General features: G+C 45.5%; 1 protein-coding gene across 1 annotated transcript; it reads left to right on the top strand.

Annotated features, from left to right (window-relative positions):
- Window positions 1-2280: 2280 nt before the first annotated feature.
- Window positions 2281-2703, top strand: LOC142019861 (histone H4-like). The gene has a single exon (XM_075007199.1). The coding sequence runs from the start codon at window positions 2281-2283 to the stop codon at window positions 2701-2703; it is 423 nt and encodes a 140-aa protein (XP_074863300.1).
- Window positions 2704-26007: the final 23304 nt, after the last annotated feature.

Consider the following 26007-nt stretch of genomic DNA (forward strand, 5'->3'; position numbering starts at 1 on the left):
GGCGGGAGGAGAAATGGAGCCGCTCCCCGGAGTAGCCCCGGCTTTATATGGCCGTGCGCGCGAGCTCAGAGCGGCTCTCGCTCCCCCATCCCCCCGCTACTCAGCCCGGCGACACGCGCCCCCGCGCCGCTCCCATCCCACGGCCAGGCGCCGCTCCGCGCTTCCCCTCCGCACCAGCCCCCTACTCAACAAAGCGGCTGAGCTGGAGGCGTCGGCGGGGTGGGAAGCCCAAGGGAGGCAGGAGACCCGGCTCCCTACACGGCCGCTAGGGCGGCCACAGATCACGCGTTGCAAGCCAGGGGCTGACCCCGCGCTAGGGGGCTCCTCTTCTGGGACCAGTAAGAGCAAAGCAAAACTTGGGGTAAACTTGCGTTGATTTGGGCCCGTAAGTGAGAGCAGCGCCTCGCGGGCACCCACCCCTGCACAGGGGCCGTCGCCAGGACTGCGTCGGCTCCTCTGCTGTGCTGCAGCAGCCCAGGGGCTAGAATAACAGGAAAAAAAGGTGCGTCTGGGACCCCCACCCCCGCGCAGGCCAGTCTCCCCCTCAGCAGCGCCTGCCGCTCCCTGACATGAAATTCCTGCCCTCAGGTGGCGAAGGGTACTGGTCTAGCCAGAGCTACAGCAGGACAAAGGGCTGCAGAGGAGTCTCCTTTGCCACCCTCCCCAATCCTGTGTGCGCACTGGGGCCATAGCCACGGATCTGACGCCCAGGCACATATGGTTTGGAGGCAGATGAGGTTGGATATGCATGAAGTATTTTGTGCTCTTTAAATCCCAGCTGACGCGGGGAGCTGGGAGTTCAGGTGTGAGATGGTTATTTCCAGTGCGTAGCAAAGCACTAAGACCAAGAGTTGCAGGAGAAATCCATGGCTCCTCTTTTATTGATTGTGCTAAATGCATTTTAAAGGACACCAGAAAGTCAGCCATATCCAATGATCTGGGACAGAGCCCACAACCTCCAGCCCTCACTGTTCTACTCACCCAATGAGATTCAGATCTGTTTAACAGTTATGTTGCTCCAGCATACCAGCAGGCTTCTGAGGTCTGGTTTCCTTTCCTCCCACCCCCACCTCCAAAAAATTGCCTTTATATGCAATTAATATGTATATGTTCTCCCAGCCTTTGGTACCCACCAGGACCAAAGCCCTTTAGGTTGTTCAGCATCCTTCACATCCATGGATTTCAGTGGGCATTGAAGCCGCTTAGCCCTTTGCAGGATCAGGATCACTTTATAGCCAGTAGCATTTCTATGTCTACTTGTCTTTCAACCAAAGGATACTGAAGCACTTTAACAAACCTAATTTATATAAAAACCCCATACAGGAATTATTTTGTCAACCAATGAAATGTAGTCATTACTTTGACTTGCTAGTGGATGTGGTCAACAATCACTTGTCCCTCTTCCACCGCCATACACTCTCTTTTATCACTCTTCTGTGAAGCTCAAATTTGCCAGGAGATAGCTTTCATTTTGTTGAGGAGCTTCAGGAAGAGCTAATTCACACAGATTAGCATATATGAGGGCATTTTTCAGTTCACTAAACCATAATTTATAGCAAAAACACATTTCCAGGGAAACACTTAGGATATTTCCTTAGAACCCTAAATCCTCAGTAATCATTACTCAGGTGGGAAAATATGCATTTGTCACAACTCTGTACTTTTGATAGGAACTGTCTGGAAATAGTCAAAATATAAATTTACTACTTTTTTTTTAAACATGCCTGTTAGTCAGAAACTTCCACTTAGCCTGAAATCTATAGCCCCAGTGCAGAAACTGAGTAAAGGGGCTTGGGGAGAATGGGGAACCTGGGCATATGTAGGTGACATTTTTCTACTATCAGCAGAACACAGATTGGATCCCTGAAGTTCAGAGATTTAGCCACTCTGTCTCCATCTACTCTCACTCCCTTTCTCTGCCTAACTAAACATCCCTGGTCCCTACACAAACACAGGTATTGATGAGGGAGACATAATGTTTAGGTCTGGCCTATGTACCTTTTTGTTCCAATTCAACTATTTCAGTTAGGTTATGTCTACACTAGACATAGAAGTCAACTGCTGATATGTAATTTTAGCTATGCCATTTGAGTAGCTAAAATCGACTTATCGGGGGGCCAACTTTGAAGTCTGTCTACCTGGAGGAAGGTTTACAGAAGTGTTTCTCACATTGACCTTCCTTATTCCTTGCTGCTCCTGGGGAGTTCTAGGGTCGACTTTGACCCCAGAAAGCATCATTTTGTGCATGTGCAAAATGAAACCCCAGAAACTCCAGTGATCATGACTGGCCAGGGCAAGGGAGGTAAGGGTCTTGGAAAAGGAGATGCTAAGCACCATAGGAAGATGTTGCGGGATAATATTCAGGGTATCACAAAACCCACTATTTGCCATTTGGCCCATCGTGGAGGCATCAAGCGCATTTCTGGTCTCATTTTTGAGGACACATGGGGTGTGTGGAAGGTCTTTCTTGGGAATGTGATCCGAGATGCTGTTACTTACACTGAGCATGTGAAGCAGAAGACCATGACTGCTACGGATGTAATTTATGCACTGAAGTGCCAAGGTCATGCTCTTTACGGGTTCAGAGGCCAAACGTGTAAGAAATTCTCAGGGTCAATCTTCCATGGTAATGTGTCTCTAGCCTTAGGGACTTGTATTCCTGCTGAAACAGTTATCTCTGCTGAAGTAGTTAACTCTGTATAATCCCTCCTGTGGATGTAGCTATCCTGTAACATTTTAAACCCCTTCCCTTATTTGAAGAGGCTATACTAATTTAGCTACATGTGCAGTAGAGGGACTGTATCCCTGACTCAAACCTTGGAGTACTATATAATAATAGTCAAGTTCTCGGTCCCATGGCACATGGAAAGATGCAGAGCCTTTTGTGCGCAGTCCTGTCTCTTCCGAGCCCCTTGCTACACAGCACAGCCAAGGTGCTTCTGTTGCACTTGGGTTGGGCCTATATGTAACAAAGGAAGGAGCTGGTGAATTTCACTCCTCGAGATTGTCTGAATCCTGCTGGGGCAGCAAAGTGAAAATCGTTAACGCCCTGAACAAGCTGACACCAGTGAGTGCTTTGATGGCCACCTGGGAGAGATTCAAATACCACCAGCTGATTAGCATAGTGCCCGCAGCTGGCAGAATGTGTTTGTGATGGTGATGTGCAGCCGCACGTGCCCCAGTGCACGTAACAAAATTTATGGTGCATCTGGACACCCGTGCCTCTCAGACAGAGAATTCAGTCTGAGGGAGGTTGGCAATGTTTGCACTACCCCGGGTCATGGTGTGTACTACACCTGTCGTGAGAATCTGCGGCCAGAGGGCCACGTGTGTTCTATTGGAGTCCCACGTGTGGCCCACAAGATGCTTAGTTTACTGTTGCCTATATACAGGGTTGCCAGATTCCGCCGGTTTCTGTCCATGTAGTTTTTTCCTATTGGTATTACAAAAGTAACATGCACGTCAAGCAAGAGCACATTAAGGGAGGTGTGTAGTGACTGCACACAACATTGTGAGAGTCAGGCACTCCCTCTCATCCAATCAAATACTGCTCCAGTTCAATCAGCACACCCTGCAAATTCTAGGTACACAAGCAGTTATCAAACTAACCCTATCTTGGGAGACCATCTTGGTTACAAAAATCTTGCTGCCCATTGAGAGGAAGGAGGGTCAGTCATGTGGCTCACTCACTAGGCTAGTTCAGACTCCACTGGGTTTCAACCCATTTCTGGGAGGAAGCACTGTGGGGAGGCTACTTGCCCTGGCCACCCATGGCCACACTTTGTGTTGTGCTGGCTTACGATGTATTCCCCCCTCCAACACCATCATTCAGTGGAGGGCAGCCTGCAGCCCAAGGGGCACATGCAGCCCATCAGCATTCTATGTGTGGCAAGGTGGGGGTGGAGGGCAGATTCATGGCCCAGAGGGTCAGGGCCTAGGACACATGGCCCTCATGGCTGTCTTGTCTCTACCCAGCCTCCCTATTGCCCCACCTCCCACCCTGCACTCACCACATGGTGCTGCACTGTAGACTCCCAGCCCACTGAGTCCCACTTCTCTCTAGGTGGCTGGGAGCCTCCCAGCCACCCACAAAAGAAGTGGGGCTCGGAGGGCCAGAACATTGCAGTGGAGCACCACATGGTGAATGCTGAGGAGTGGGGAAGGCAATCCCCTGAGGCTGCTGCTGCTGCCACCTATCCCCACCCTCTGCCCCAGGTAATCCTCCCCCACTCCCATCCCTAGGATAAGTGGGGCAGCTGCTGCAGGGCCCCCAAAATCACAGGGCCTGGGGTGGCCGCCCACCTCATCCTATGGATGGAATAGCTCTGGCTATCCAGATCAATCACAGTGCTGCTGCTGCCACCGCCGCCGCCACCCCACCCCCATCACAGCTGCATGCACATGGAGCAGCACTGCTGCAGAAGTTCAAAAGGACTCAGAGCTGCTGCTGCTGCTGCTGCTTTCAGAGCTCTGGAACCTTTGAAATACTGGGCCAAGGAGCAACTTCCCTTTTGTCCCCCTCCCTCCCCAGGGCAGGCTTAAGTGAGGTATTTGCTAAATGCACACAACATTGACTGTGAGAGCCATGTGCTCCCTCTGTGTCCAATCAAAGTGCTGCTTCAGTTAAATAAGCACACCCCACAAATTCTAGGTTCACAAGCGCAATTAGCAAAACTATCTTATCTTGGGAGAGCACCTTGGTTACAACAGGTTGCAGTACACTGCAATGAAGTGGCCCACTCACTAGCCTAGATTGCCCACTGCTGCCATAATGCAAGGTTTACTGGTGCAAACCAACCCTTCTTCATGAAAACCTTCTGTGGCCAGAAGCTCCATAGCATGGGTTATACTGCATGACTTTAGATGGTAACAGATGGAACAGGGGACTCAGTGACTTACTGAGCTGCTGACTGGCTGGAGTGAAGGATCCATTTCCCATTCCTCTGAGTTGTTAAAATTGCTTCAGATAAGTTTAACCACCTCATAAATAGCTGTCACACTGTATTTCTGAGAAACATCAAGGTTGATTTCATAACAAACAACTGAGTAGAAAAGATCCTGATGCAGTTATGATGTACAACATTTGGAAAACAATCCTGACAAATGCAACATTGATTTTGCATTTTAAAATATTTTGACTGTTTCTCCCCACTTACAATTGTAAAGGTATTTTAGTCAATAAGTGGGCTATTACACTCCATTCAAATCCCATTCTCAGATTCTGGGATTTTCCTAAAATGGTTTAATGCCCTGACAAATGCATCTCAGTAGACACTATTGTTTTGCCAATCCCGAGAGAACAAGGCAAGTGTTCATCATATAATACAGAAAACTCTGAAAGGCCACTTACATAAGGCCCTAATCACCTGAGATAATCACCGCACTAACCTGCCCTCTGTTTAACTGTTTCTCAAGAGCCCATCCTTTGGAGCCTAGCCACTGCCATCCCACACCTCTTCCTCAGCCCTATCCACCTCCCCAGAGCAATGCTTCCTCAGGGGATCACCACCTCCTCCCACTCACCCCCCACCCCCCCGGGCGGTGGGAGCTGGGTAGTCTGCTCCACTCTTCATTGTCCTCCCGGCCTGCACAGTGGAAGTGGAGTGCCCTGACAGCGAGGCACTCCACTTCCCACCACTGAGGAGAAGTGGGGCACAGTGGGCCAGGCAGGGAGCACAAGGTGGAGCAGACTGCCCAGCTCCTGCCAACTGTGGCAAATGGGGCAAGGAGGGGTGACCCCAGCTGCCTCCACTGTGCCCAGTCCTTGTCCCCAGTCTCTCCCATCCATAGCACAGTTGGGATGGCCACCTTGGGGCCCAACAGCACAGGGCTAGGGCAGGCGCCCCACCTCATCCTGCGGGTGCAGGGGCTCTGTGCCTAAGCACCTGCACTCAGGACCAGTGTTCCCCATGAACTGAGCACTTGGGCAGCTGCCCAGGAGAGACTGGCCATGTCTACACTATCCAAAAACTTCGAAATTGCCATGCAAATGGCCATTTTGAAGTTTACTAATGAAGCGCTGAAATACATATTCAGCACCTCATTAGCATGTGGGCAGCCGCGATACTTCGAAATTGATGCGGCTCGCCACCACGTGGCTCGTCCAGACAGGGCTCCTTTTCAAAAGGACCCCGCCTACTTCGAAGTCCCCTTATTCCCATCTGCTCATAGGAATAAGGGGACTTCGAAGTAGGCGGGGTCCTTTCGAAAAGGAACCCTGTCTGGACGAGCCAAGTGGTGGCGAGCCGCGTCAATTTTGAAGCGCTGCAGCCACCCGCATGCTAATGAGGTGCTGAATATGTATTTCAGCGCTTCATTAGTAAACTTCAAAATGGCCATTTGCATGGCAATTTCGAAGTTTTTGGATAGTGTAGACAGGGCCACTAAGGCTCTGCCCACAGACCAGCAGCCTGGGTTTGTACTGGGGGGGTGCAGGTCCCACAGGCCCCGGAGCACATCTCGAACACACCCCGCCCACGAACGGTGGGACTGCAGCACGCCCCCACTCAGAGACCGGGAGAGGCACGAGGCACTTCCAGTCACCGCCCCCGGCCCGTCCCTGACCACACGTGAGTGCTCTGCAGCACTGCCGCCGCGCCGCGCCGCGCCGCGCCCCACCCCTCGGCGCTCCGCCCTCCCCGCGCGGCCCCGCCCCTAGCCGGCAGCCACAGGCCGCCTGAGGTCGGGGGGGGCCACCTGCGCACGGCCCGCCCAGCGCACTCGCAGCGTTCCCTCCCTGGCCGTCCAAGTGCCTGGGCGCAGCGCCAAGGGGGACGGCGGGCACCTCCCTGCCCCAAGCCCCGCTCTGGCCTCTGCCCCGTCCCCTTCCCGCCGCGGCAGCCAGGGAGCGGCAGGTCCTGGGGCCCCGCTGTGCGGTACTGGGGGAGGATGCAGGGGCCTCGGAGACAAGAGCGGAGAGAACAATTCCGAACCACTGATTGGGGGGGGCAGCTCCCGTGTGAGTTGGAGTCCGTCCGTCCCGCCCACCCCGCAGTGCAAACCCTTCGCTGAGCCCCGCCGCGTGGCTGGAGATGTTCCCGGCCATCTCCGCGGGGCGGGTCTGCCTTGCCCGGCGTTCGACAGTCACTATGGGCCCGGAGCGAGGTGGGATTGCACCTGGCTCCGGACTCCCTGGAAGGGGCGGGGCCAGGGCTTGCAGGGGCGGGGCTTAGCGCCGCTAGCCGTTGGCACCGCGTGGACCATGGTGCTGCCTCCTGTCACAGTCACGTAGAGCGGCGGAGCATTGCTGGTGCAGCGCTTCGACGGGGTCCGGAGCTGTGGCCTCCAGCACAGCTACTTCAGCAGCAGCTGGAGTTCTGGGCCCCTGCCCTCTTTGGCCTCCACCAGTCGGCGGGACTGACTCCTGCAATCCGGTTCTTAGTGTGAATCCGGGAAGTTTAAATTATTTTTCATGAATATTCATTCCACTTGCACACAGGAGGCAATCGGACAAGGTGCAAGCACGTGCAGGTTCTAGGAGGGAGTTTGGTTGCAAGAAGGACCTCAGGATGGGGTTCAAGGTGCAGCATCTGGGAAGGAGTTTGGGTGGGAGGAGGCTCAGGGTTGAGTGAAGGAGTGAGGAATGGGCTCTGGGTGCTGCTCACCTTGGGTGGTTCCTCTCAAGTGGTGACATGGGGTATAGGGGCAGCCAGGCAGCGCCATGTGCTATCCCTGCCGCTCCCATTGGCAGCAGTTCCCAGCCAGCAGGAGCTGTGGAACCAGTGCAGTGCATAGATTCACTGTGGCCAGTCTTTCACCTAGGAGCTGAAGGATATACCACTGCTTCCTGGAAGGTGCCCAGACTAGGTAGGGAGACTGTCAGTCCTGCAACAGCCAATGTTTAATTATTAGGTCAAAAACTCGACACCTGGCAACTCTGTGATGGGACATTTCAGCAGCCATGGCAGAGAAGCAAACATTGCACTCAAATCCTTTAAAACCATCATCTCAGGGTCTCATTTATCATTTATACAAAGTCCATAAATACTACAAAAAAAACCCAACTCCACTGGATAATGGTATCTCAGTCCCCCAGTGTTTTGTCCCTGGCCTTCAACACCTAGGAATAAAAATCTCTTCTCTTCCACTTCACCATATGAGTCCAGTTTCCTCTTTCTTACAGGACACCTCCAACCACGTGATAAGTGTGGCTACATTAGCCCTTCTCAGGGAGCTGCTTCAGCTTGACACAATGGTCAGGGCAAATATTTTAAAATGCTAACAAATAATCTGCAGAGAATCTTGTGCACCCACTGCTTGGTAGCATGTAAAAGACAGAAGAACTATTAATACACACAGAAACCCACTCCTGAATATATTTTTTGCAATATATTAATCTGGATTTGCAAAATTAGAAAATAAAATTGTATCCATACATATCTGGGATTGCCTAAATTATCTGTAAGGTACAGAATGTGGCTCAGAAGCTGTGTGTTTGGAGACTATTAGGTGCAAGCAAATGTCTATGCACAGATGTATTTTTCTAACTTAAAAATGTGGCCTGTTTCTCTCTCTTTTATACAAAAAGAAAAATGTATCCCAGTGCAAGGAACCAGCACAAATTGAATGTATTGCATAAATCCCACTTAACCCCTGTTTTGACAGATTACGTGAAATCTCAACGATGCAAAGGTCTCTATTGGCTCTTGGCATTGGCATAAATTTCTTCCAAATAACATGAAAACTATTATTGAAACAGCTGCAAAATCCTGCAGAAAAGCTTATGTCACACAAACCATAGCTCATTTATACCTGAGGAGAACTCTTCTAGTTTCATATGTATGTGAGTTTAGAACTGTATATTTGCACATGGAAGTAAGGTTGTGTAGCCAGACAGAATCCCCCTGCTCTGCTCCATCTTGCCCCCTTAGGTGCTTCAGAGCACAAAGGAGCAAAAGGACACAGCCCAGTCTTGGAATGCCTGAGAGCACAGATGTGCTAATCAGAGCATAGACGGACTGCCTCATCATGACCCTGAACAGACCGAAGCCAGACAACAAAAGACAAACAGGCTAGCAGACGACCAGGGCCTCAGGCTGCCCTTGGCTAGTACCGGTGATTGATATGCCTACACATTGTCCCAGGAGAGGAATCTCCCGCCCGTAAGAAAAGAATGTCTAAATTATCTCCACCTCACAGGAGTGAATTAAGCCCTTGAAACTCCCTGTGAGAACTAGCGTCACGAGACGATCTAACACAATTGGCATCTTTAAAGATAAGGAAGAGTGTATGTGACCCAAGGGGTATAAAGAAGGGTCCAGCAGCCCCTCTAATTGAGCTCCAATTACCTATACCTGCCAGTCAGGAAGGTCTTTGCCTCCCGAGGTCCCAGGGGACACCCTCCTCATACTCTTCTTCCCGAGGGATTGAGTGACAGACACTGGCCACGCCAAGTTGGGTAACGCAGTGGTGAGAATAAGACCTGCTATGTGTTTTGTTTTTGCGCGCATTTAATTATAGATCTATGAATTAAAGTACTTTTGTTGTATGCTAGCTGCTTGTAACTAAAGAAGTGAAACTATAAACCTTGTAACCATAAGAATTAAGCTTTTCCTTATCAATTAAACAGTAACTGTTTAAGTTTTAACCTGACTCTTCCTGTTACTGTGCAAACTGAACACACATAAAGGAACCCAGCCGGTGTTCGGCTGTATTAGCGTGGCCACTGGTGAGGCATACTGAGAGTTGAGCACTGAGTTGTGCCGCCTCCACGGGGCAGACTCTTGGGGCACCCGTCAGCCTCCCTGGCTGCCCGCTGCGAAGAGACTTTCTGTCCTAGCAGTCAAAGACTCAGGTGAAGGAGACTCTCAGTACAACCTTTGGGGCACCCGTCAGCCTCCCTGCTGCCTGCTGCGAAGGGACTTTCCGTCCTAGCAGTTAAAGACTCGGGTGATAAATCCTCGGGGCATCTGTCAACCACCCCTGGCTGCCCGCTGCAAAGGGACTGTCTGTCCTAGCAGTTAAAGACTCAGATGAAATAAGGGCACACATGGTACCTCACTCCCGGCCATTGGCTAACAGGTTGAAGACAATTTAGAGTAATTTGCCAGCTGACTGCAAAATTATCAGAATAAACCCTATCAGGATTGTCCAGTGATTGCAATATGTTGCGCTGGTTCAGTGACTGTCCTAACTGCGAGTGTGAATGAAGATCTTTTTCTCCCTGTGATGACCTAGGACATGCATACAAATTAACGTGACAGAAAAATAATATGACAGTCCTGAGAATGTATCATTGCAAAAGTAACTGTAGTGGGTTGTGACTTTGATCTATTTTCTGACTTCAGTGACCCGGGATTTGCCATGGCATAAAAGATCTCATTTTGCAAGTCATATAAAACCATAAAACAGATGCAAAATAGGCTAGAAGAGTATGCCTGTAAGTTAAAAAAGTAAATTACAGCATGTGAGCAGTTCAATTGCTTGCCATACAGAAGTTGGGTCATTCCTGAATCTATTCAAATTTTCTAATCATTCACATCTTTTTATGCAACTTTTATGCAACTGTTTAGTTACTTCCCAATACATTCAGATTTTAAGGTCAATTCTAAAAGGGGCTTTCCATGTTTTTGGCACTGTATTTACAGTAGTCTAATTTGTTCAAACAGTGTCATTATTCCTCTGAAAATGTAATCCATGTGTTGTACTCCCTGAACTTCTCTCTCCTGTCTGGGCTACTCTGACATAATCTATTGTCACCCCTATGCGGACCTGGGAGTCTTGTAGGTCAGGCTCCAACTGGAAAATAACTCAGTGAGTTGGAGTCTGTGTATTTCCTCATTGCAACTCATTTGTTTACTATATTTAAAACATTTGTCAGGAATCATCTAGATCAATGATTCTTAAACTTTTTGAGATCACAGAACACCAAACAAAAATATTTTTATGCAGAATACCTATGAAAATTTTCTTCAGAAAATTGTTGTAAGACTGAAAAAAACTAACAGCAACATATGCAGCAAGACAAAATGAAGTAATTTAATCGTGGATCATAGCAATGAAGTAGTAACATTGTTCCTGGTTTGAATTAAAGAAAATCTATACCATCAGTGTATGATATCAAAAAAGTGTCAGATGCTCGCGGCACACCTATGTGTTGTTCACAGAACATCAGTGTTTTGTGGAACATAGTTTAAGAAACACTGGTCTAGATAATACCTAGTCCTGCCTTGAGTATAGGAGACTTGACCAGAATACCTCTCAAGGTCCCTTCTAGTCCTAAACCATCAAAGACAGATGACTATCCAGGCTGCTTTTGAAAACCTCCAGTGAAGACATCCCCACAAAATTCCTTAGGCCATCTGATTCACAGTCGTACTGTTCAACAGTTTGGTTTTTTTTTCTTGAAATTTAATCTAAAGCTGTAATGCTGTAGTTTGAAGCCATTGCCTCTTGTCCAGGCCTCCATGGCAATAGAGAAAAACTTTTCAGCATCTTTTTATAGCAGTCCTACTAATACAGGTTGGACTTCCCTAGTCTGGCACCCTTGGGACCAGAGTGGTCTTGAATGAGGGAATTTTCTGGATGAGCAGAAGTGCCCTGCCACCAGCCCACTGCCCCTCCCAGCTCCTGGTTCTGCTTCCAGCATGATTGGCCCCCCGACCTCTGGCTTGGCTGGGATGCTGGCACTGTTCAGGTTTGCCACATGCCAGCCTCCCTAACACCAGCCCCTGCCTGTCTATTGCCTGGTTGCCAGACGCTGACTTGGCTGGTTTATCAGATGCTGGCTCTGGCCCCTGCCTCGCTGCTGGACACCGCACCTCCCACCCTCGCCAGTCTCACATTGAGGCTAAGATCCACCACATCTTCCAGATCATTCTCAGCAGTGCTGCTGCCAAGCCAATTATTCCCCATTCTATATTCGTGCATTTTTGTTTTGTTTTCCTCCTAAGTATAGTACCTTACATTTGTCTCCGTTGAATGTTGTTATGTTGGCTACAGCCCAGTTCTCCAATTTATCAAGAACTAAAATTCAGTCGGATCTAACTTCCAAAGTGTTGGCAACCTCCTCTCTTCACCTCCAGCTTTGTACCATCTGCAATTTTGTTCACTATTCTCTCTATTGCTACATACAGGTCATTAATAAAGATGTTAAACACTAGGCTAAGAACTAAGTCCCAGAAAGCAACTCTTCCGCCCAAAAGTCAATTTTAGCTAGAGAGATGAAGGCAGAAAGCAAATTCTTTTGCAGGTTGCAACAACTTTCTAAGAAAAGCCCATGGTCATCAAGAAACAATGCTAATTTTTTTAAGAAATAACAGTGCTCACATGATAAGAATAAAAAACTTGTAAAATCATGGGTAACATTTGGTCAGTGTCCACACGATCAGTCTTGACAGCGTCCGGTGGTTACTCCCCGCGAAAGGTGGCCAAAATATGCGGGTGAGCCGGCACCAGAACCCAGGTTCCCCGGGGGAAAATTCCACCAACCCACCAAGCAGGAGAATGAATGCAGTCACTTCTGGGACAATGCAAACGCACCTGAAGTCTCACCTTATTTCCCTGGCAGGTAGAGGTCTGGACAGAGACAGAGAAACCCAGGCACAGGGTAGCAGATAAACTCAATAAATAATTTATTAAACAACAGTAGAGAAATGAACATGAACCAATCTATACAACTAAACTTAACTTACAATTATACATCTATATTCCATGTTGGCTTCCTGTATTATTATCTTTATTTTGCCGCAAAGGAAAAGTTTCATTAGAGGAGATGGGAAAAGGGGGGAGGTAGGAGAATCTGGGCCGGGGCGCTACTCCCAGCCCAAATGGCTGCTGGTAGGGACTGCCGGGATTCTGCCACGGTCAGCCCCTTTAAACCCCAGCCCTTTCCTGGGGTCTCTGACCCACTCAGGAGAAAATATAAAGGGGGAGGAAGAGAGGTAGGGTAACTGTATGGGCACCTTTACGGCACCAAATTAAAGTCCTATTTTCCTATTATTTAATTAATTAATTACTTCTCCTTATAACTATATCTAATTGGTTATTAATACTACAATTATAAACTAACTATAACAAACAAATTTAATCAAGTGTGTCTAATTTAGGTTTCTATGGACTTTTTAGGTCTGGCCCTAGGGGGTCAGACCCCCAGGCTCTGCCCTCCCCCCGCCAAAGGATGGCACAACAGAGGTCGCAACCCTCTGTTCCCCTACTAGGGGGTCCTGGTGCCCTTTGAAATGTCTTTGACTAAAGTGTCTATGTCTAGTTTGGTGTATGAGGCCCAGGCTGTGCCACAGGTCTAGCTAAGTTTACGTGTCTTGATGAAAGTGATGTCCAGTCCAGGTTGTAGTCCAATTCAGGTAGGTTGTCCGATCCAGTGAGTAGATGTTTAGCACAGCAGCAACGCTCGGGCGATGGAATAGCCGGAGGAGCAGCAACAGCAAGATGGCATTGGTGGGCTTCCGGTTTCCTCACTGGGTACGCAGTACCCGTGGCCAAAGCCACGGGCCAGTTCGCCACCCAGTGAGTACGCCTGGAAGCCCACTTGCTGCTCCTAGAAGCAAGCGCGGTGCTTGCGTGCGGTGAGGTGCTGGAACGCAGGCACCGCTTCACAGCTGACAGGCTCTCCCTCTGAGGGGAGCTGCAGCTGCAGTGTTTCAGCTCAGGAGCGGCGCCACCCGAAGGGCAGACGCCGCAGTGGAGTTAGCTCTTCGCTCTATGAGCTGGCCTCAGGAACAGCGGACACTTTGCAGCCAACGCTCTCCTGTGTAGGGTCTGCGGAATCCTTGTCCCAGCACCCAAGGGCCGCAGACTGAGCTGCCAGCCCGGAATTTATAGAGAGTCCTCATGATTATTCATCAGCTAATTTTAATATTCATGATTCTATGCCAAAGTTTTCAAACAGGTCCTCCTTTCGGCCAAAGGTTCCGGAAACCCTTCACCCTTGGCCAATCGGAGGACCCCATTTCAAACCTGGCTTCATGAATTATTCATGTGTTCAGGTTCCCAGGGAAGCCAACTGCCTCAGAGTGACCGTTGCGGGGGGGGGGGGGGGGGGCGCTGCTAAATGGCAGCCTATGAGACTTCAGATTTTCGATGTACCTGCATTGATTTTTCAGTGCCAGAGGCTTGTTTCCCCTGACACACGGGGGCGATAACGTCCTAGGGATAAAAAATCCCTGCCAAGTCTATCCTTGTTTAGACTTTTATAGATATTGTCTTCATCAAAATATGCTACAGCAAGCTTTTGCTCTTCATAATGGTAGAATCAATTAAATAAAAGTAGGTCTCCCTACTTCTGACAATGGGTGCTTAGTCACTAGATGTTATCCAAATAAGGCTCAGATTTTTCAACAAATACCACAGGTGTTTTCTCTTGTTCAAACTTGTCCTGAATTTTCATTCACATCACACCTGACACATCTCCATTTTGGACTGCTAGAGAAGTAATTACTTGATGCTGTCATTTCAGCCTCTTGTCAGGTCCCAGTGAGCTATTTTGTCGTTACAGGGCACTGCAGCTGCCCCTGACTCACATTGCAATCAGAGCATCACACTGTCATTTCACCATCTCACTCATCTAGAAAGTTGGCAAAACTCTCTTTTGATTACCCGAGTTAATTTTAAATGACTGAACATAAATTTTGGTGCCTTATCAGACAATTAAGTTTGACACACAATCTGCATATTAGGCCTGCAGCTCTAATGGGTCCTGATCTGTAAGCATCTGAAAAAAAATTTCCCGCAGGAGCAAAATACTACCAGACCTTATTTTATCATCTGCTCCAATTTAAATAGCTAAAAGAATTGTGCACAAAAAGTGATGCTAATAAGGCCACTGAAAATGAAACTAACTAATTCTGTCAAAGAAAAAATTGTGTGAAAGCTGGTCTTTCACTAGCAGCCCTTCATAAAGATGGATTGCTGTGGAAACCATTTGCCACGATTTGAGTGAATCTGGATAGTCAAACAAAGTAGGACCCAGATTTGAAATATCTCAGTTTTGCAGAGGCAGAATATGACTGAAGAGGGTTGGCAAATGCAAAGACATGCTGGGTTTGATTTTCTCCACATTTTAAGGAGCACCATATTGTTCGTCCATGTGGCATTTTTATGATTGGGTTTACATAAATAAACTCAGTTGACCTCAGATAAATACACTGACCATAAGGATGAGATGAAAAAGGCAGATTTAAAAAGGTGGTGGGCAACCTGTGGCCCAAGGGCCACATGTAGCCCATAGGAGTTCTCTGTGTGGCCCACAAGGCATTTTATTTACCATTACCTATGCAGTAGTGCCAGATTTTGCTGGGTTTCATCTGTTTTCTTACTGGTATGACAAAAATGACATGCACTTAAAGTAAAGACATGTGAAGTGAGGTGTGTGCTGATTGCACACAACATTGTGAGAGGTGTGTGCTCTCTCTGCTTCCAGCCAAAGTGCTTCTATGGTTCAATATGCACATCCTGCAAATTCTAGGTACACAAGTACAGTTAGCAAAACTACCCCATCCTTGGAGATTGCTTGGTTATAACAATCTAGTGCCCGCTCACTAACCTAGGTTGCACGTGACTGGCTTAAAATGTTAAAGGTGTTTCTCTTTGGCCTTAGGTCAAAGCCATTTGAAAACTTGTAGGGATATTTTCCAGCTTGCATATGAGCAATACATTGATACACTGCACAGCCTCCCCTTCCAACCTCTCACTCCCATGTTCACAATATCATTGCCAACTCCCATCTGTCATGCAAGGACAGAAAGTCAGGCAAGTCTGAGTGTGATATTTTTAATTAATCCAGAAGTGATGGATATTTCAAGTATTTGGAGCTAATTCAAATACTGTGTATCATCTACTGCTTTTAATATACATGAATCATTATCTCCCCCACTCACCATCCTGAGTAGCTTGCTACAAGTGAGAGCAAATGTTGTGGTGTTACAGTGAAGATAGAATAAGGACTTCATCGCCATCAGTATTTTAGAATAGATGCCAGTCATGTCTCAGTGAAACAATTATCTTCTTGCTGACTGTCTCCAAGCATATTGGTGATAACTTTTTCAAGTGGTGCCTCACTAACTGAACATTTCTTTGGAGAAAAGAGGAAAAAAAACCAGTCATTTTTGTAGAGGGAATATATCAAATACAAAGGCCATGGGTCCTTCAGAGAAGGGAAAACATACCCCATAGCATGTCACATTAAAGGAATTCTTAACATAGCTCTGAGATTGTCTTTTTGATAAACATTTATGGACTTGCAGCTAGGAAAGTATCATGTGAAACATCTCAGCATGTTCCGTGTATCAAAGCAGCCCCTGGAATCCAAGCAATTATAGACTTTTAGCTATCAAAAGTGATTATAGTAAGTTTTGATTAGCTGGCTGTCTCTTGGAGCACTTGAAGTATAAAAGTAATTTAACTATTTAACATTTTAGCTAGTAGTCAGAATGTTTTAGCTGGCAAAATGCCTGTAAGAGGGTTGTAACTCACAAGCCATTTTCTTCCATCACCTGAAGATTTTTCAGACTGAAAATTCTTCCCTAAAAATTATAAAAGAAGCCTGAGCTTGTGATAGAGGTGTTTTCCATGGTATGTTCAAACTAGGCGCACTGACAGTGAAATAAAACTCCCCATATATATAATGCAAATTTTTTCCACAAGTATCAACATAATAAGTCTGATCCAGTTTCCATTAAAGAATATGACAATGTTCCCCTTGATTCAGTGAAAAAAGGATCAGGCGCTATAGCTTATATCACTCCAGTATGATAGTATCTACAATTTAGAATATTAGCAATGGGTCTTAATGGAACTATGAAATTGAAATAGACATTCAGTTCATGGTTAAAACAGGAATTGGTAATTGATCACACACAGTTTTGGCCCAGGAAAACTAAACCCAAAGCCTCTGCAGACATAAAATGCCACATACATACATGGAATATAGGTTCAATGGTCATTAAAATACAGCATGACAGAATACCTAAGAGAGATTTAACCTACAGTGACTGGGCCATTGTTGGTGATGAATGCAAGTTTAATTTTAAATCATAATAGTGCTGACAGGTAGTCTGTCACTCATGTGTTAAAGCTGTCTAGGCCCACTGGCATTTTGTAATGCATTTGCTATTTGGAATTTTTAATTTTCACAAGCATATTCAAAGGTTCTTTGGTGTCAGATGTAAATGATTTGTGTTTAAGCAGTTTGCTTTATCCTCCCAAAAAACAAAAAGCAGGTATCAGCACCTGCAGCTTCGCTCAGCTGAGAGATGGAATTCCTTCTTGCACTGTCCAGTTGGTAGGTTCAACTTGTCTCTCTCTCATTCTTGCTTCCCATCCATTCATTTCTCTGCACCTTTCTGACCACACATAGTTAATTTGTTTGATAGTAAATACAAAGCAGCTATCCAAATTCTACTGTTGGTTGTAGGAGTGATGAGAGCAAGGGTTGGTCCACTCTTTTTACTCCTTTTGTATGAATTTTTCTACATGGATTATATTAGTGAGATTTTACCATGACACTCAAAAAACTATGTCAAATATAGCCAATAGAAAGCATCCACTGACTTCTAGAAGGGTCCGACCACATTAGGGGGGATGATCCTCTCCCAGCTTCACTTCTGATATTGCTACATGGTGTTGAAGTTACCCTGATCCTTCTTAGTAAAAATAAGCAGGCTGTACATGACCTAGACTGAGTAGCCAAACTGTGTGATTGCCTATGGCAGGTGTCAATTGTATGACTCATGAAACAGAAAAGTGCACACCAACTCTACTGACTACAGTAAAGCAAAAAAAAAAAAATTTAATGCACCTTTAGTCCACTCCCAATAACACTATTTATTTTTTAAGTTTAATCATTTCTTTTCTGGGGGGTGGGGGAGAACCGTGTGTAAGCACTGCTGAGCCTCTCACTCACAGGCAGTAAATATTGCTTATTAACATTCCAGAGGAACACCAATTCAGGACAGACTCTGAGATGTATTGATTCCTGAGAAATAACTGTATGTAGTAGTGTATGCACAGTGCTTAAATGCAAGTACCAAAAGCTAATACCTTCTGAGCTAGCAAGAGGCTTGTACATAAAAGTGCAAGTACTTTGCAGTCTCTCGTTCTTGGTTCAGTAAACTTCAATATCTGAGCATCTGAAACAGGATCTGTTTTTGCTCCTTCCCCATCTCCTACCGCTACCTTAGAATCCAGCAAAGAAAGAGGAAAGGTCTACTGGGCAGTTAAGCAGTATTTTACTTTTCCCTGTTCTACTTTCCTCTATCTTTCCCAATGGCTAATTTACATATAGGCCAGATCCTGTTCCTCTTACCTCAAGCAAGTAATACTTTAGGTTCTAAGTCTTAAGTATTTAAGCATGTGCTTAAGACCCTTTGATTTTAATGGAATGGAAGCAGGCACATACAATTATGCATGTGCCCAAATTCTTTGCTGAATTCAGATTTTACTGTACAAGTAGTCCCACTGAACTCAATAGAACGACTACTCAATGTAACTATAATACAATCTGACCTTAAGAGAATACTTAGTGAAACGGTAAGGCTTTCCTCAGTGGTTAGGGGTATGAAATGGTCTGAAGCCCACTAGCCTAGTGGTTGGATAACTCAGTGTAAAGGATTTGGTTCCTTTCTACACCTTTGTAAGGGGTAGGAATCCACTGAACTCCATACAGATAAAATTCATTGATTTCCTTCATGTTTTCTGCAGCATCCTTATTTCTGGTCTTGATGTACTCGGTCTGGCCCTGTTCATATCCACTCACAGAGCTGCTGCAAAGATGGCGTGCCTAACCTGCCATTCTGACAGTGTTATCCCTCGCTTTGAATCTATTCACTGTACCCTTTCTCTTTTGTCTTATATCTCTAATACCAGCCTATAATCATAGTGGCCATGTCTACACTTACAAAAAACTTTGAAATGGCCATGCTAATGGCCAAATCGAAGAATACTAATAAGGTGCTGAAATGAATATTCAGTGCCTCATTAGCATGCCACTGACCGTGGCACTTCGAAAGTGCCACGTTTCACTCACTCGCGGCTCTTCTACACAGAGGTCCTTTTCGAAAGGACCCTGCCAACATCGAAATCCCCTTATTCCTATCAGCTGATTCCCACCCTGTAGTACCAACACCTAAAAGACTTTGTCTTTTACTTGTTGAACAGTAGGTTCAAAATATTTACTAAAGGTAAATATTTCAGAAACTCCTTGGGGTACATCTATGCTACGCAGGCTACATGTGCATAATCCTCAATCAGAGACAACCTACAGCTATGGAAGGGATTTTCTGGCATTGCAGGAGCAATACTTTCACAAGTAATGGCATATAGGTCAACAGAAGAAGTCATCAAGCAAGCTTTAGCTACATTGGGGGTTAGGCTGGCATAGCTGCATTGCTCAGGGGTGTGAAAAACATAGCTCTGTTGGACTTTAAGATGAATGGAAACCTGGCTTGATGGTCAGGTCCAAGGGGTAGTGGTCAATGGCTCCATATCTGGATGGCAGTCAGTTTCAAGTGGAGTGCCCTAAGGCTCAGTTCTGGGGCAGGTGTTGTTCAACACCTTTATTAATGACCTGGACGAGGAACTGGATTGCACCCTCAGCAAGTTTGCGGATGACACCAAGCTAGGGGAAGAGGTAGATACATTGGAGGGTAGCGATAGGATCCAGAGTGACCTGGATAAATTGGAGGACTGGGCCAAAAGAAATCTGATGCAGTTCAACAAGGAGAAGTGTAGAGTCCTGCAATCGGAACAGAAGAGTCCCTAGCATTGTTATAGGCTAGGGACAGACTGGCTAAGCAGCAGTACAGCAGAAAAGAACCTAGGCATTATAGTGGGTGAAAGGCTAAATATGAGCAAACAGTGTGCCCTTGTATCCAAGAAGGCCAATGGCATATTGGGGTGCATTAGGAGGAGCATTTTGAGCAGATCTAGAGAAGTGGTTGCCCCCCTCTATTCAGCACTGGTGAGGCCACATCTGAAGTATTGTGTCCAGTTTTGGGCCCACCAGTACAGAAAAGATGTGGATGTGCTGGAGCAGGTTCAGCGGAGGGCAATGAAAACGATTAAGAGGCTGGAGCACATGACCTAAGAGGAAAGGCTGAGGGATTTGGGCTTATTTAGTTTGCAGAAGAGAAGACTGAGGCGTGATTTAATACTAGCCCTCAACTTCCTGAAGAGGTGCTCTAAAAGGGATGAAGAGACACTGTTCTCAGTGGTGACAGACAGCAGAACAAGGGGTAATGGTCTGAAATTATAGAAGGAGAGGAGTAGGTTGGATATTAAAAAAAACTACTTCACCAGGAGGGTGGTGAAGCATTGGAATGTATTGCCTAGGAAGGTGGTGGAATCTCCATCCCTTAAGGTTTTTAAGTCCCAGCGTGACATAGTCATGATTGGGATGACTTAGTTGAGGCTGATCCTGCATGGGGCAGGGAGCTGGACTTAATGACCTCTTGAGGTCCCTTCCAGCTCTGTGATTCTCAGACCTAAATTTCAAGGTTCAGATCAGAGCACACTAACATAAGAATCAAAAATATCTGTGGATTTTATCAGAGAGGTAGCCAAGTTAGTTTGTATCTTCAAAAACAACAAGAAGTCCTGTGGCACCTTCTAGACTAACAGATCTTTTGGAGCATAAGCTTTTGTGGTCAAAAAAAGCGTATGCTCCAAAAGATATGTCAGTCTAGAAGGTGCCACAGGACTTCTTGTTGTTTTTGTGGATTTTAGGTGCCTAAAGGGGAGATTTTCAAATGTATCAGTAGGAAGCACCGTTGATTTTCATTAATGAGATGGAGTAAAATTTTCAGAGGTACCCAAATGACTTAAGAGGCTAAGTCCCATTTTCAAATTGAACACTTTAGTACCTTTCAAATCTCCCTCTGTATGTTTAAATTACTCATGAAAGTGAAACTTAGGCACTTAAGTCATTCGAGTGCTTTTGAAACTTATACACTAAAACTTTATAACTTGTGTGCATTTATCCTAAATCTTAATGTTTAAAGTGATTTTAATACTTGTGAAATGTATTTGACTTAGAGAGCCCTAGAATCTTGAGAACTCAAATCAAAGAGGAAGATCTATCTTGCAAAGAAAAGGTGTACCTGCCACTCAGACAGATACATCTGCATTAGCTTTAATCTTAAAGAACTGCTAAAAATAGAAGTGAAGCCAGAGCACACAAGTTTCAGAGAAAGTTCATGACTCCACTCAGTCCCACGCCAGTGGGTAGGGACTCACTGCTGATGTCTATTAGGACTTCACTGCTCTTTTTAGCCACACTAGCTGGATTAAACCTGGCACAGTTAAATCTATCCCAGCTGCAATCATGCCTTCAGTTACAGTCTAGGACCCCCAGGACATCATAAAGCAATGAAATCACAATTCTTATGATAAGCAGGTCACTGAACATACACCTTCTATTAAGACATAAGAATGGCCATACTGCGTTAGACCAATGGTCCACCTAGCCAGCTGTTTCAGAGGGAATGAACCAATAGAATATTTACAGAGTGATCCATTCTGTTGTTCACACTCAGCTTCTGGCAGATAGTGGATTATGACACCTAAGAACATGGCGTTGCATCCCTGATCATCTTGGCTAATAGCCATTGATGAACTTATTCTCCACGAACTTACACAATTCTTTTTTTAACCAGTTTTATTTTTCACCTTCACAATATCCCCTGGCAACAAATTCCACAGACTGATTGTACACTGTATGAAGCAGAACTTCCTTTTGCTTGTTTAAAGTGAGATGCCTATTAATTTCATTGGATGACCCCTCATTCTTCTGTTATTTAACCCCTCCACGTAAAACTTTCACCACACATGGTGGTGATTCATGATTTTACAGATCTCTGTTATATCCCCCCACTTAGTTGTCTCTTTCCCAAGCTGAGAAGCTCTGATAACTGCTTAATCTCTTATACGGAAGCTGTTCCATATCCTTAGTTGTTTTTATTGCCTTCTCTGTACCTTTTCCAAGTTTAATGTATCATTTTTGAGATGGGGCAACCACAAGCTCATACAGTCTTCAGAGCAGGAGCATCCCATGGTTTTAGATAGTAGCATGATGATACCTTCAGCTGCCATGCTGGTGCTCGGTTACCCAATTTTGTGAAATCCCTTTGTAAGTCTTTACAGTCAGCTTTGGACTTAAAATAGCCAAGAAGGGAGTTTAATTAGTTCCATTAGGGTTTTTTTCAGTTGTGGAACTGGAAGATAATTTGGCAGCTTTAGTTAAATTCAAATAAGTCACTGGACAGCTTTGGGGCAGCAGCATATTTTGATTACTGGTGAACTGGTCTGGAGCTGAACCATTCTGTTGAGTCATCAGTATCTTCAGCATCTTCTGAATTGTTGAAGGACTCTTCCTACTCTCTCTTTCTCATTTCTAGCAGTTTGGTTATGATTTGTGCATCACGCTGCCATCATCTGAAGCCCATCCCTTAACTAGGATTCAGAGCCCAAGCTCCAATGCCTACAGAGCTATTTCTAGAACCCTAGCTCAAGCCCAAGTCTTATATCCACGCTCAGCTGTGCTGTTGCAGGTTTCAGCCTCACATGTAGCCACAGTTAGGAGCCTGCACTGAGGGTATAAGCAGGCTTGAAACTGACAGGAATTTCATTTTCAATCAGCAGCCACAGGTTCCAGCAGCATTTCAGGAACTGCACATGCTGATGTTTCTAAAATAATGTTGGGCATTTCTGCTTTGCAAAAATTCTGGGAAAAAAGATGGTTTTGTTGCAATTCAGAATGAAACCAAACTATAAAAATGTCTAAATTTCAAATCCCAAATAACATCTGGCTTGCAAACAATCCTTTTGTCACAGGGATTTTCTGACAATAAGTACATTAAAAAAACTGTGAGGCATCCAAATGCAACAAAAATGCAGCCAGATAAATGCTCACTTACAGATAGCCAGATTCCCAAATTAGAGTGGAGAAAAAAAGCCAACTAGGTTTTTAGTTTTTCTCTTCTTTGAGAATCTTTTTGGGACGGATTATCCTGGAGAGTTTGCCTTTGGGCAAAGTCAGCCGAATTCAAATGAAGGAGGCTTAACATTCCTGGCAAGCAAATGGATAAAGGAGATAGTGGGCTTGTAGGTTTTCATTTATCTTCTAATATTAAGATCTTTAAATACTTAAGATTCCAAGAGCCTGTTTTCCACATTCTGAATATCTTATAGAGAAAAACTATCACTACTGTCAGTGAGAGTTTGACTCAGTTAGGCCTTGATTCTACAAACTCTCGTGTATGAACTTAATGCCAAGCACATAGGTAGTCACACTGAAAGCCACTGGAACTACTCACAAGTCTGAAGTTACATACATGCTTAAGGGTTTTGCAAGATTTAGGGCCTTAAAGGACCACAGAATTAAGTCATACAAGTTCAGGTGTAGTTGCCATTTTGTGAATATAGTTTCATCCACCTCACCTGTCTATAGAAGAAGCCCTTTTCTTTCCCCAGGAATCGTAACTGTAAACGGACTTTTAAATACCCCTGAACATCCTCGTGGGAATTCTGAATTCAAACCAGGGCTTGGATATGACCTTCATGCCCTTAGGCACCCAGCTGTGGAGCTGGCCCAATGGCTCTGCAACGAATTGCCTCAGAAACCCTGACCCACACAGTTTAGAATGCTAGGGAGAATCCAAATTGACAAATGGATCTGGAACCAAAGAGTCAAGTTTGGACCCATCTTAGGGATGCTAACTTGTTAATCGGTAAGCATGAAGTTTAATGGTATGCTTACCCATTAACCAGTTAACTGACTCTTGTTGGTGAACTCCAGTGGTGACTAGCCACACCTGACCAGAGCAGCGTCAACTATAGAGGTAACAGTGGAGGCAGGACCTCACAGTGGGATCTCAACTGTGGCAGGCTGGGCAGCAGACCCTAAGTTAAACGGTAACTGATTAAGCACTAGCATTTAACTGGTTGACCGTTTTAATATCCCTAGAGCCATATCTGGTAGTAATGGAGAGTGTGATGGGGTAGACTAGGACTTGAGGCCCCCTGCTGGAGGCCTTGGAGTCCTGCCACAGCTCACCCCAGATAAAAGGCAATAGAGAGGTCCTCCAAGCAAGCCAGAGTGTATGCAGGTGAAGGAACCAACCGGAGGCCAAGAAGGCCATATAAAAGTAGCTGCAGAAGACAGCAGTAGTTGCTGTGTGCAGCTCAAGGAGTGAAGTCTGAGTGACTGGCTGGCTGGAACAGTAGCATATCTGCAGACAGCTCAGGGTGGACAGATCATGGCAATCTGGACAGTGCTCTGAGGCAAGGTTGAAAATGGCTCAGGGCTTTGAAGAAGTGGCTCAGTGAATTAGAGCATCAGTGGAATGGACATAACAAATAGCAGCTATCCACAGGATGCCTGATCTGGGGCCTGGAATAGCAGGCAGGACAGGGTCTCTACTAATCCCCCATTAACTGCTGGGATAAGTGACCTGGATCTCGAGGCTTCCTACAGAAGTGAGGGGGATTGGGCTAGTGACCCAGCCAAAGGGCTGGGATTAGAAGGGCCCTGAAGACAGGCCTGGGGCACTGCTCTATCCCACAGTGGGAATGAACCGAGAGACATTAAAGAGGTTTTTTTTTTTTCATTTTGCATACGGACTGTTTGGGATTCAGCCAGAGAGCTGAGTCATGGCAGAGCCTTCACAAACAGAGGGCAGGCACATGCACTTGGCCAGAGGCACTCACAAGAGGTGCATACAACCCTGTTACAGAGAGCCAGAAACTTAGTTACATGTTTTTAAATTGATAATATTTCTGCATTGTTTCAAACTCCAATTAGATGTGCACAGGGTCATTTGACTGACATTTATAAGGATTTTTGTAAGGTTTAAGAAACTGGGTCATATCCCTTCCTGGATGCTTTGTTCCTGTTTATAAAAGAGAAACCAAAGAATCCACCGATTCCTGTAGGTAGAAAATATTACTGTCTTCAGGGACTATGCTTTCCTTTGGGAACTAGATTTCCTTAACATTTTTTAACTGAGAAAATGCATAGTTTTATAGAAATACTTAACAAATTTCTGCAGTGAGCCCTGGCAATATTTTGATAGAGCCATTATTAACTACTGAAATCCTTTTTCATAAAAACACTTTAGCAGTAGAATTCTCTATAAATAGGATATTCTCCTGACTTGGTAGAATTTAACTCTCTTATAACATTGCCCTGAAGTGCCTCAAGAGCATGAGTACGAACCTCAAGACTGACTGTTAGGAAGCAGGTCACAAACCCCAAATTGTCTGAAAATTCTGAACTTAGATTTCACCAACAATCATCAAGTTGAAACTGTTCAGGCATCAACAGCCTTAAGATGGAATCAGACAGCCCTCTTTGGTACACCAGTCGGTTTTACCACCAGGCACACTAACCTTTGTTATAGCGAAGATCACAGTAACATTCAGATTACTTCTGGTCCCAAAGGGCTAGTCAGTAATACCTTATCTCAAATCAAAGACAACCCTATAATAAAATAGCTAGAGATTTGTTATAAGGAGATAAGTTATTTACAAAGTAAGGCAGCATATTACACACAGGCACACAAGTTCCAGTTTGAAGTTTCAAAAAGTAACAGGAACTTCTGTAATAATCAAACTCTGTGTCCCCCTTAGGGCTAACCCAGAATGAACAATGGTGATGTTTTCTTTTTACTTAGTAATCCTTGCCCCTCAGAGTCTATGCCACTTAATAGGTAGAAGCCCTAACAAGGAGAAAATTTCTCCTTTCCTTCTTCTGCTTCAAGGTGCAAATTTAGCTGATAGGAAGAATTCAGTGGAACATCTTTTCATGGTGAGTGGAGGAGAGCAATCAACATTAGTCAAACTGGACAGTTGCTACGTAAAAGAATAAATGGACACAAATCAGATATCAGGAATAGTAACATACAAAAGCCTGTACGAGAACACTTCAACCTCCCTGGACACTCAGTAGGAAATTCAAAAGTAGCCATCATGCAAAAACCGCAGACTTCAAAGAGAAACTGCCAAGCTATGATTCATTTGCAAATATTACACCATCAATTTCGGACTGAACAAAGACTG

This window comes from Carettochelys insculpta, chromosome 12 (genome assembly GCF_033958435.1).
Source record: "Carettochelys insculpta isolate YL-2023 chromosome 12, ASM3395843v1, whole genome shotgun sequence".
Taxonomy (NCBI): Eukaryota; Metazoa; Chordata; order Testudines; family Carettochelyidae; genus Carettochelys; species Carettochelys insculpta.